Here is a 12,446-nt window from a genome sequence, read left to right as displayed (position 1 = left end):
TGTATATCCCTATAGCTTCCCCCATGATATACCTGTGTATATCCATCAGGTGTCCTTGGTGAACAGAAACATAGTTATTGCTCTGTTCACCACCTCCCCAGGTTATGATGCATTTGCAATTGTTTGCTGTCTTAGTCCTGCTAGTATCTCTTCAGGGCTTATTAAGTTATAATTAGTAGGTACATAGATAGAAAATTAAGAGTAAGTTATACATGGATAGCTTTGACTTAACTCTATGTTTTGACTCTATAAGTTAGCATAGTTCATCTTCAATAAAGCAAGTTTACCCTTTTACACATTGCATTTTTCAAAAGAAACTGGCATGTCTCTGATGACCTGGCTGATGGGAGAGCTAGGGACCCAGTACTGGATTTGATGACTGCCCAGAAGCAACAGTTCATATGTTGAGAGTGGCAACTTCCAAGGAAACCTATGAGTGTGTCACAGCATGCTCAATACATATATTTATTAAACACACTAATGAAAACACACTACAAGGGCAAGATGGCTATTGCTACTTGCTGGGACTCTGTCTGTAGTTACTGTCATGAGGAGGCTGCATGACTGAACAGTAAGTTCTGAATCTTTTTCCTCTCTGTACCACTGGTTCAAGCTTTGGCAGAGGGAATCCCTTGTGGTCCAGAGGATGGCTCCAGGCCTTCTGCTATGAGTCAGGTTCACTGAATCCTCACAGTGAATCAGAGTTTACACATGAATGACTCCCAAAGTAGAACTGGGTTTGAGCCAAGTTTTCTGAATAATACTTGATATTGTGAATTAGTAGTAGAAAGAAAGTTTAACAATGGTTCATGCTCTCATCTGATAAAACTGCAACTTGGTATTCATAGAACCACAAATTATACTTCTATTTATATTATTTAGTTTAAGCATCACTAATTGAATGAGTAGAATCATATTATTGTGTAGGACCCTGCTATGCTCCCCGCAAGCTCTTTCAGCTTGGTGAGTTGTCTTCTTTTTAAAGTTCATTTTTCTTTTTTTCATTTGAAATGGGCCCATTAACTGTATTTAACTCACAGAATTATTGTAAATAGCAAATAAACAATACTTAAAGATAATCCATGGAAAGGCAAGAAGTGGGAAAAAACTTGCTTATGAGTATGACCTTTGGCTTGATCCTCAAGAGTGAAAAAGAAAAAAAAACTCTCTATTAAAAAAAGGCAGTTAAGAGATGTTCAGCATGTGGGAAGTCCTCTCCCTGCAAGCATAGGTCAAAACTAGGCTTTGTGCAAGGAGTACAGGAAGAAATGGGGGTAACCTCCCTTTCCTTTCTATCCTTGTAAAGAGGACATAAGCATACGGGGTGAGTATTGCTAAGAGCCTGTTTGCTGTAGTAGTGCTTGTGGGATGTGTGGGATGTATGTGTATGTAGGTGAGGGGTGAGAAAGAGGTTCATGAATGCCTCTAGGATCATCACATGGTGTCTCTTTTAATACAGATCTCATTTTAATGTATGATGTGACAATGAAAGATATTGGTCACCTGATATCAAGCCTCTCTACTCCACCTGTGTGTGTGTGTGAGGCACATACATTTCCCCATGCCCAGTGGTGTCTCTGAGAAGCTTGTTGAAATACAACATTGAACCACCGTCCCCAGAGAATCTGATTCCACGGGCCAATCTCCACAGCTGAGTCTAGACATCTTCCTTTTTAATAAAAGCCTTGGCTGGTTTTGTGGGCCCTGGAGGCTACTTTACTGCTCCTGATCAACTAGGAGATAATTTATGGTTACTGATCGCATAGCCTTACTGTGGACCTAGGTCAGGCTGTCTCCACTGCTCCCTTCTATCCCTGGACTGGACGCTTGCTCTCTTCATGACCTGGTTCATGACTCCTTTGCTTTCTCCTCTGACACCCCAGCCTTTGTGCTGAAATAACACCAGTCATCTTTGACTTTTGTAGACACACAGGGCCATGTCCCATTTTATATGTGATCATTTCCAACTATACAATTCTTTTGCACCTGGTTACTTTTGCTCCTTTGATACTCATTTTGGCTATTCTTTCTTCTGAACTGCTAAAGAGGCTTAAGTATTTCTGGACTGAGTTTAGATAGTACCCTGTGCTCACCTCTCATGCAGGGATGACTCAATTCTGTTCACTACTCACACATAGAATGATTCATAATTCCCAAAGGTAGGCACCATGTCTTATTGATAAATGTACTTCACTTCCCTAAATCACTACCTAGCTCTAGGTACAGCTTCAAGGTGGATCTGTTAATCTGAAAAGCTTAAAATATCCTGAGACGCAACAGCATGAGGAAGGGATACAGCACAATTAACAAATGTGTCTTTGATGTTTTAATTTAGTCAACTAAATCAAAGCTCAGTCAAGCTAATGAAAGTAACATCAAATTTGAAATACTTTTAAAATTTTCACAGTTATTATATTTGTTTTCTTTCCTTGGGGGATGAAGTTGACCAAATACATTCAAATGCCAACATGCATAATTACAAAATAGGGATGAAAAATATTATTGAGAGCTATACAAGTGAAATTTAGTATAATATATATAGTTAGTATAATATATATGTGTGTGTCTACACATGTGTACAGTAGATAGTATTTTTCAGTTATATATTGTACTCCATTTGGAATATAAAATTTCAGGTAAGTTTGGTATTTCAATAGCAATTGTTTTAGACTCAAAACAGAGATCTATAGAACAATGCATATGTAGAAAAATTACATTATAAACATAACTTATTCTTAGTGCCATTCCAGTGAGCTGTCTGGAGGAGAAACTCTCCAACCTATTGACCTGCCTACAGGGCATGCAGTGAACTCCAGTTTTCCAGATTTTGCAAACTGCCATCCATGCTAGGGTGGTAGTGATGTAGCTGCTTTAAGTCATTTCTGCTCCTGTATGTTACCCCTCACCCACACTCTGGGTTGCTTCTTTCCCAGCGTGCAAGCATAGTGCATGGAGTAATCAGCATGTGGCATGCAGACAACATGCTAGGTGCCGAGGTATTAATAAGCACAGGTTCACATCTTTGCCTATAAGACTACACAGCACAGTAAGATACTCCAATAAAACTCACTAGCTCACCAAGCTGGGCTTCGGTGGTAACCTTACTTCATCTGTCATTGGTTTCCTACCTGGGGGAGTAGATACTTGTTCATGGCTTCTCAGGAATAGTGTCATCCACACACTTTTCTGTGTGTGACTTGGGAAGGTCTCAGTTGACAGAGGAGCTTGAGGTTTAGAAAACTGTGATTATTGTGTTCTAAATGAGCATGATTTAGCAGCATTCCTCAGGCGGGAGAGGTGACACAGGCCTTCCTCTTTGTGCTTATGTAAGATGCTGTGTCTCGTTTATCTATATTGCATCCTGGGAAAGATGAGGAGAGATGCCAGAGCCAAAAAACCAGTTTGGAAGCTTTCAGAGGGCCTAGGATGGAAAAGCAGTGATAACCACAGAAAAAAGGCTTTTTCTCATTTTTTTTTTTTTAACTTTGAGAAAAATCTTGTCTTTCTGTATGCCCACAGGGTAATATGACTGATGCCTTTTCTTCTATCCACTCTACCTGAATCTCTAGTCCCTTTAAATGACATTTGAGCTTCCTACCTGGCTCCTCTATACACACATTGGCTCCATGAGGACCTATGGCTCTATTTTGCAGGAGTGTGTGTGTATGTGTGTGTGTGTGTGGGGGGGGGCAGTCATAATTCATCTCTGAAAAATGTTACTTAAAACCTGTGACAAAAATCAATTCCTCTAACTCATGCTGGTAAAGTAAATATAATTCCAATTTTGGTAACAGAACCATCAAATTGCTTTTGTGATAAATGGTACAGTCCCTGGCTACCAGCAATCTTGGGCTACATGAGAAGTTCCAAGAATCAATATATAGAATGGTTTCTCAGTACCAATTCCAGGTTGATTCAGGGACACTGCTGCCACTGGCTTCTTTGAAGCATCATTCTGCTTGTTCTCCCTTACTTAGCGTCTGCTCCTACTAGGATCCCGAAGTCTTGCAAAAAGGCAACTGTTATCAGGAAGCACAAGGACAGACATTCACAGATGGTAATCCTCTTTGATTATTTCTTAGACATTATTTCCATTTTCCCTTTTCTCTGGCTTTCAGTTCAGATTTTCAGAGTGCCATACCTAGATTACTGTCACTTTCTCAAAGTCCTTCCATCATCCACCTCCAAATCACCTTCCCAGTGCCCTCTGGGTTGCTTCTTTCCCAGCATGCAAGCATAGTGCATGGAGTAATCGGCATGTGGCATGCAGACAACATGCTAGGTGCCGAGGTATTAATAAGCACAGGTTCACATCTTTGCCTATAAGACTGCACAGCACAGTCGAGTACACACTGTAATACAGATACACTCAGCACAAGCTCAGAAAAAAAAAACCTACTAAGTCTGCTTTGGTCACCACCCCCACAATTGCTCATTTTCTACAGGATGAAGTACAAGCTTCCCAAAAGATTTAAATCATCAGAACTATCTTTCCCCTTCTGGGCCCTTTTATTCTCGCCTTAATAAAGTGTCTTTTGCAGTGAAGCAAGTGCACTTTATTTCCTGCCTGGCCGGTGGCCTGCTCCTACCTGCCTCCCTCATGTTATAAATTCCACTGATCCCTTTAAGGCTGGCAACTCAAATTTTCTGGGTTTGTAAGCCAGAATTTCATTTCCTTTTGCTAAACACATGAAACTCAAGAAGAACGAAGACCAAAGTGTGGACACTTTGCCCCTTTTTAGAACTGGGAACAAAACACCCATGGAAGGAGTTACAGAGACAGAGTTTGGAGCTGAGATGAAAGGATGGACCATCTAGAGACTGCCATATCCGGGAATCCATCCCATAATCAGCTTCCAAATGCTGACACCATTGCATACACTAGCAAGATTTTGCTGAAAGGAGCCTGATATAGCTGTCTCTTGTGAGACTATGCAGGGGCCTAGCAAACACAGAAATGGATGCTCACAGTCAGCTATTGGATGGATCACAGGGCCCCCAATGGAGGAGCTAGAGAAAGCAACCAAGGAGCTAAAGGGATCTGCAGCCCTATAGGTGGAACAACAATATGAACTAACCAGTACCCCGGAGCTCTTGACTCTAGCTGCATATGTATCAGAAGATGGCCTAGTTGGCCATCAGTGCAAAGAGAGGCCCATTGGTCGTGCAAACTTTATCTGCCTCAGTACAGGGGAACGCCAGGGCCAAGAAGTGGGAGTGGGTGGGTGGGGGAGGGGGGGACTTTTGGGATAGCATTGGAAATGTAAATGAAATAAATACCTAATTAAAAAAAAAGAGTAAATTCTCTGGCCTTTTCAGGTTTATGGTGCTGTGACTTCCTTCCTGTAGGGATCAATTCTCTCCCTGACAACATCTACTTCTCTGGGCCAGCTGTTAGGGTATAGACATCCTCCTTCTCTATATTATCTCACACTGTGTGTGCATCTGGTGACTGACAAAACATGTTACCCAATACCCATGCCCTTATGTTATTCTCCCAGGCCTCTGTAGCAGAAGGATATAGCCTTTAGCTTACTTCAGAGATACACACATCAAAGAAGAAAAAGTTTCCCTCTTTCTAGGTTTAAATTGACTTAGTTTTTGACCAAGATAAACTGAACTCAATTTTCTTCTTCATTTTTCTTCCTGCATAAGTGTCACATGTCCCAATGGGACATGCTAAGGTAAACAGATAATGAACTTTGGGATCAGCCAGGCGCGAGTTAGATTTACCTTTCTAGAACTCACTTTAAGTCAGCAAAGAAGGAAATGGTTTCCTTTGGAATTTTGTAGTGGTGTTTAAAACTGGATGGAAACTGGATTGTTGCCACTTAGACTCTGACTACTTTGTGTGTAAGTACCTTCAAGTATGAGAGAAGGTGTTCACATGTGGCAGCCAGATGTCAGCTCATATTCCCTTTTTTTGTACACTCCAGGATCCGCAGCCCAGGGAAGGGTGCAGCCATAGCAGGCAGGATTTCCGACTGAAGTCTACCACCATGTTTTCTGAGATAGAACTTCTACTTTGTTCTTATGAAAAATGGTGTAAGATGAGTTATTACAGACTGCCTGCTGGCGCTCATTCTCACCTAGAGTGTGCCTCGGAGGCTGGACTGGCTGAGTACAGGGATTTACGTGCCTCTGCTTCTTGAGCTCAGGGATTACAAACATTTGCTACCATGCCAGGTTTTTATATGGATTTTGGGGACCCAACCCTGATCTTCATGCTGATGCAAAAAGCACATTACCAACTGAGGTGGCTCTGCAGCTCCCTACACTTTTAAGAGCACCCACTTACCCAGAAAGCAGAAAACCAGAACCAGCTAGCATTTCCACGCTAGTTTACACCTTAGGAGAGGTTTATGGTGCAAGCAGGGCAGTTGTGAACAGACAAACTTAGCACATCTTGCTGACACTCTTCAGTTAGGACACAGGCCCTGCCTGGCATCCTCTCCTACAAATACTCCTCTTCTTTAGTTATAGGGATTTAAAAATGAACAAGAACAACAAAGTTGAGCATGTAGCCATTCGGCCCAATGTACAGCTTGTCCTTAAAACATGCATTTTTAAAAGACCTCTCAACAGGTAACTGGATGAGCCGTTAGGAAAGTAATGAAAAACGTTCCAAGAACAATAAAGGAAATTAAGGGGTGGTGTTTACATGAAGTTTACATAAAGGATAGCCTGAATTGAACTCTAAAGGAATGTCACAGACATCCCCAGGTGAACTTGACTACCCTGAGACTGGCAGTCCTGAGATGGCTCTCAAGTGGCTCATGCCAATAGATGACTGTTTGCAGCATAGTGGTCAAGGTGGGCTGGGACTATCCATGTTATCACTATAACAGCCCATTCCTCTACACATTCAGACATGGAATTGGCAAGTGCAGCATCAGAAGACAGCATGTTTGTACTCCAAGCCTTGTCCCTGTCATCCTCCCTTTGCTGCAACTACCACTATAACTTCCAGGGTCTCCTGTGCCTGACTCACTCAATTCTCCTTTAAGTCCAACTGTCATGTTAATGCTTTTGCCTGCATGCATGAGTATCTCCAAATTAAACTCCAAAATCCTGTTCAAACATCACCTCCTCTTTTAACCCTGTTTTCTTTCTGTGATCGTTAATATTAATGATCAACTTAACATGATTTAAAATCATCAGGGAGACAATCCTCTGGGTAGTCTCGTGAGGGACTATTTATGTTGAGGTAGTCTTTGGGCAAGACTGTGAGGGATCATCTTAATTAATGGAGGTGGGAAAACCTGCCTACAATGGGCGTCACCTCTCCCTAGACTGGGATCCTGAAGTGTATGAAAAGTGGACAGTTAGCTGAATACTAGCCTTCATCTCGCTCTGTAGAACTTTCAGGGGTAAGCTGCACTGCATTGGGCAGAATAATTATATGCTAAAGCAAGATTAATGTGACCAGCCACCTCAAGCTCCTGCCATCATAGACTGTTGCTGTACCAGTCTATGTGACTTCAAATATGCCTTTCCTCCCTTAAGTTGTTTTTGTCTGGGTATTTTATCACAGCAATAGAAAAATTAATTAAGACATTGACCCAGGCATAAACATCGCAGCAATGGAAAAGGCATGTTAGGTTGTTAAAATGACCTGATTTTAAACCTGACTCTGGTACCTTCCTTACTAATTGTGTGATCTTGGACAAAATTAGGCAGTCTTGCTGAGGCTAAGTCTACTGATGTTTAAACAGAAAACTACAGTTTGTAGAAGTTACGGGATGATCCCTGTGATGCTGTGCAATGATTCTGTCGATTCCAATTGTCTTTGTGAACTCACTGAGAGACTTGCCCTTGTTGGTTGCCTCATGCGGTGCCTTAAACAATACCTCATGCTTTGTAGCTCAGGAAGAACGAAGACCAAAGTGTGGATACTTTGCCCCTTCTTGGAATTGGGAGCAAGGCACCCATGGAAGGAGTTACAGAGACAGAGTTTGGAGCTGAGATGAAAGGATGGACCATCTAGAGACTGCCATACCCGGGGATCCATCCCATAACCAGCCTCCAAACGCTGACACCATTGCATACACTAGCAAGATTTTGCTGAAAGGACCCTGAAATAGCTGTCTCTTGTGAGAATATGCAGGGGCCTAGCAAACACAGAAATGGATGCTCACAGTCAGCTATTGGATAGATCACAGGGCCCCCAATGGAGGAGCTAGAGAAAGTACCCAGGAAGCTGGGGGGATCTGCAGCCCTATAGGTGGAACAACAATATGAACTAACCAGTGCCCCCCCAGAGCTCGTGTCTCTAGCTGCATATATATCAGAAGATGGCCTGGTTGGCCATCATTGGGAAGAGAGAGGCCCATTGTTCGTGCAAACGTTATATGCCCCAGTACAGGGGAACGCCAGGGCCAAGAAGTGGGAGTGAGTGGGTAGGGGAGTGGGGTGGGAGGGTATGCGGGACTTTTGGGATAGCATTGGAAATGTAAATGAAATAAATACCTAATAATAACAAAAAAGAAATGTTGAGAAAGTCACTAAAACTGTCCAAACTACAGATGTTATATAAGAGCTACATGTGATAATATTTAAGATAAGATATACATTTGCCATAAATGATCTTAAATCAAATTCAACAATGTACATGCAAAGAAATACAACTGGAATCTGATGCTTCTCCATTAACAAAACTAAACTCAAAATGGTTAGCATTTTAACGTAAGAGTCACAACTATAACCTTCTTACAAGAAAATGCAACATAAATCTTTATGACCTTGGATTAGGCAATGTTTCTTAGACATTTCATTAAAATAAATTGGAGAAAAATATAAAAAAACAAAAGCCTTTGTATCTTAAGGAACACTGTCAAGAGAATAGGATGAGAACAGAGGGAACTGTAAAAAAGTGTGTTAGAAAAGCATTTATCTGAAAAGCCTTTAAAGACAGAGTACAGGGGTAGGGAGATGACGGAGTAGTTAAGATGCTTGCCACAAAAGCAAGAAAACCAGAGCTCAGATCATCAGAATCCATGTTAATTTTTTTCTGGGTGTGGTTGCCTGCCTGTAATTCTGGCCTTGGAAGGCAGAGATTAGATCCTCAGGTCAAGCTGCCTGGCAAGACTAGTGGTATTGGTAAGATAGAGGATGGATTGAAAAACATTTCCTTAAAGGTGAAAGAACAATGTAAGAAGAGTTCTGACATTAATTAGCCACACCTATCCCCATATACATCCTGCCACATACACGTTCCCTATCCCCCCACATCCACTTAATAGACACATACATATGAGTAGTGAAGAAAACTGTTTTACACGTCCCCCTGTCTTCTCCACCCAGGTATATTAAGAGACTCTGTAACCCAATAACAATAATACCAAGAAAATCCCAACTAAAAAATAGACTGAATCTGAGTAGGTATCTTTCAGAAAAGATAGATCAATAAGTACATGAAAAGAACCTCACCAGCTCAATTGATTAGGAAATACAAATCAAAATCACAGTAACACATACCTTCATAGGACCAAGACAGATATAATTTTAAAAGACACATAATGACAAGTATTGTTCAGCATGTAAGGAAATCATAACACACATACACTGATGATAGGAATGGGAAACGTTGTAGCCACTGTGTAAAACCATCTGGCACTTCCTAAAATGTGCAGCACAGAGCCATCATATTGCTGAAGGGATCAGCGAGTTTACTGCACTATGTAATCAATGAAAGTAAAAACGTGTCCATATCAAAATCTTGATATAAACGTTCATGGTAGCGTTATCCACAGTAACTAAAAAGTGGAAACATCACAGATGTCTGTCAACTGATGAATGGATATGCTAAATGTGGTATGTCTGTACAATGGAATTTTATATGCCAAAAAGGAAAATGAAGTACTTATTTATTCATGCAACAGTATAAATGCAACTTGAAAAAAAATAATGTGGTATAGAGTTAGAAGTCATAAAGGAGTATATTCCATTTATATGAATTAATGAATTATTCACTGGCATTTCTATAAAACACAAAATAGGTTATTGACTATGGTTAGGTGGGGAAGGGAGGCTGGGGCATGGGAAATGATTGCAAAGCTTTATAGTATTTTTTATGAAGTGATGAAATTTCCCAAGCTGACTTTAAATTTAAGAGGGAAAGTTATATGCTCATTGAAGTATATGCTATTTAAAGCTGGCATCGAGAAGAAATGTACATATGAGTGTTAACTGTGATAGGATTTTGTTTTTGACTCTTTCCTATGTCTGTCACAACAATCTACATATTCACTTAAATGATCCATGTCTGTTTTTCTGTGACTACAGTCTTAAACTGCATAATGTGTGTCAAACTAGATACATTTTCAGTTGAGTCAATACTGTTGATGAAATGTGACCTTTTAGAACATTTATAGAAAACACCTAAACTATGTTTTATTATCTTCATTATATTCAGTGTATCAGTTTTGTTATCACTGGCTTTGTCCCCAGTAATTAATATGTTTATAATAAACCCACTTTATCAGAAATGACATTACTTTTAGCAACACATTTGTGACAGTTCTCTTTTGTCTAGTGGCGCTATTATTTCTTTGCTATAAAAAGCCTGGATGTTAATTATCACTAAATCTAAGGCAACTGAGAGAACAGAATGTCTCCATCAATTTGTACCTACCCCTTTGGAATCAATCACGCCAGGTTTTGCATTGAACTTCACTGTCTTCAATCGGGCACGCTCCTTTCTTTCCACCCTGATGAAAATCAAAAACAGCCAATTAAGTGACAAGGCATTTATAATTAAGTTCCTTGTTCAGTAAAGAGCACTTCTTCCTCTCATCTGTACGACTCAAATAAAATATGGTCTAGAATGGTCTACTTCTTCTGGTAAAAGTTCAAAAACAAAACAAAAAAAACCTTAGTAAAAAGTGTCTAAACTTCTAATATGTCCCTAGAAATTTTTGTCTTACATGCATGGAAGGTATTTGGAAGTAGCAGAGATAAAGATTATTGACACACTTAATGAATCAACCAGAATCTATTTCAGGAAATCACAGCCCAGGAAAATCAATACCTGGAGTGGAAACAACAAACCCTTCCTGTTCCCCAGTACTCTTCCAATAAAGAGCATCATTACAGTTAGCAACACTCGGAAACCAATGTTACATGTAATCTCGAAGGTCCCTTCAAGGAGTGTAATGTCCTTCTGTCATCCCTGTAGTGTCATTATCTTACCTTGCATTAAATGAGCATTTGCCATGTTGTTAACCAAGGTTATAGGACAAACAAAAAAAAATTTAAAGTATGGTTGTAACAGGCATTTATCATGATAGGCTCTTAGCAAGAACAGGAAGCCAGACAAACACTCCTAACAGTCTTGGTGTGTGTGTGTGTGTGTGTGTGTGTGTGTGTGTGTGTGTGTGTAGAGTGTTTCTGTGGCTCCCTGAAAGAGATATCAGGTAATCTGAAACTAGAAGGGAGAGAACGAACCTGTCAGTAGGATAAAGTTAGCATGCATTCCAGTTCCTAACAAGCTAGGTGCCTGAAGGATGGTGCCATGGGTCTGTATAGAATGAGGCATGGCTAGTGGAATTGTAGGGTTTCACAGGGCATTGGGTCAGGTGTGTGGTATATGCCTGAAACCTACCACTTAGAGGGAAGAGGACAATAAACTCAAGGTCATCATCAAATACATCAATTCAAGGCTAGGCTGGCATTCATACATGAAATACAAAGATCACCTGAAATTACAAAATAACTCAGAAAAAAATATAGCTGGGAAGATAGCTCTGATGATCAAGTGCTTGTTTTTGAGCTGAAGGATCTGAGTTTGAAGCCCTGTAAAAGGACAGGCATTGGGTGGGAGTTAGGGCATGAGTTTATAGTCCCAGAAGAGACAGAGATAGGTGGATTCTATTCCTAGGGCAGACTGGCTAGTTTGTTTAGCCTGCTTTGTGAATTCCAGTCCCGTGAGAGACCTGCCTTAAAAAGGGGGCATACATAAGAAATGACACCCCTGCCTTTATGGATACATGCAGCACATAAGCACGAACTCCTCTTTTTCTCCCACTCAGCCACTCAAGGACATGGGTAAACAAAGCATAAATAAGGAAGGTGGTATAACTAATTGAAGACTTTAAAGATTTATTTTTATTTATGTGTATATGAATGTGTGTGCTTGAAGTTATACTCCTGTGTATATGGGGGCTTGTAGGAGCTGGAAGAGGGTATTTGGTTCCCCAGAGTTGGAGATACAGGCATGTGTGAGCTGCTTGCTAGAAATGTGTACTGGGGCCTGATCCCTGATATCTGCAAGACAGCAATCTCTCTCTCTCTCTCTTTTCCCCCTCTCTAGATATTTTCTTCATTTACATTTCAAATATTATCTCCTTTCCTAGTTTCACTTCCAAAATCCCCCATCTTTTACTCCTTCCCCTGTTCTCCAACCCACCCATTCCTGCATCCTGACCCTGGCATTCCCTTATACTGGG

General features: G+C 40.7%; 1 protein-coding gene across 7 annotated transcripts in view; it reads right to left on the bottom strand.

Moving 5' to 3' along the window:
* Positions 1–12,446, bottom strand: part of Dlg2 (discs large MAGUK scaffold protein 2) — a 1,891,758-nt gene that overhangs the window by 50,690 nt on the left and 1,828,622 nt on the right. For all 7 annotated transcript variants that reach the window (XM_029479404.1, XM_021169155.2, XM_021169152.2 and 4 more), the window contains one exon: positions 10,634–10,709. In XM_029479404.1, coding sequence (XP_029335264.1) covers positions 10,634–10,709 — 76 coding nt within the window. The remainder of the gene's footprint in view (positions 1–10,633; positions 10,710–12,446) is intronic.

The sequence above is a fragment of the Mus caroli genome, chromosome 7 (genome assembly GCF_900094665.2).
Source record: "Mus caroli chromosome 7, CAROLI_EIJ_v1.1, whole genome shotgun sequence".
NCBI lineage: Eukaryota > Metazoa > Chordata > Mammalia > Rodentia > Muridae > Mus > Mus caroli.
The sequence above is the reverse complement of the archived record's forward strand: the minus strand, read 5'-3'. Positions and strand labels throughout refer to the sequence as shown.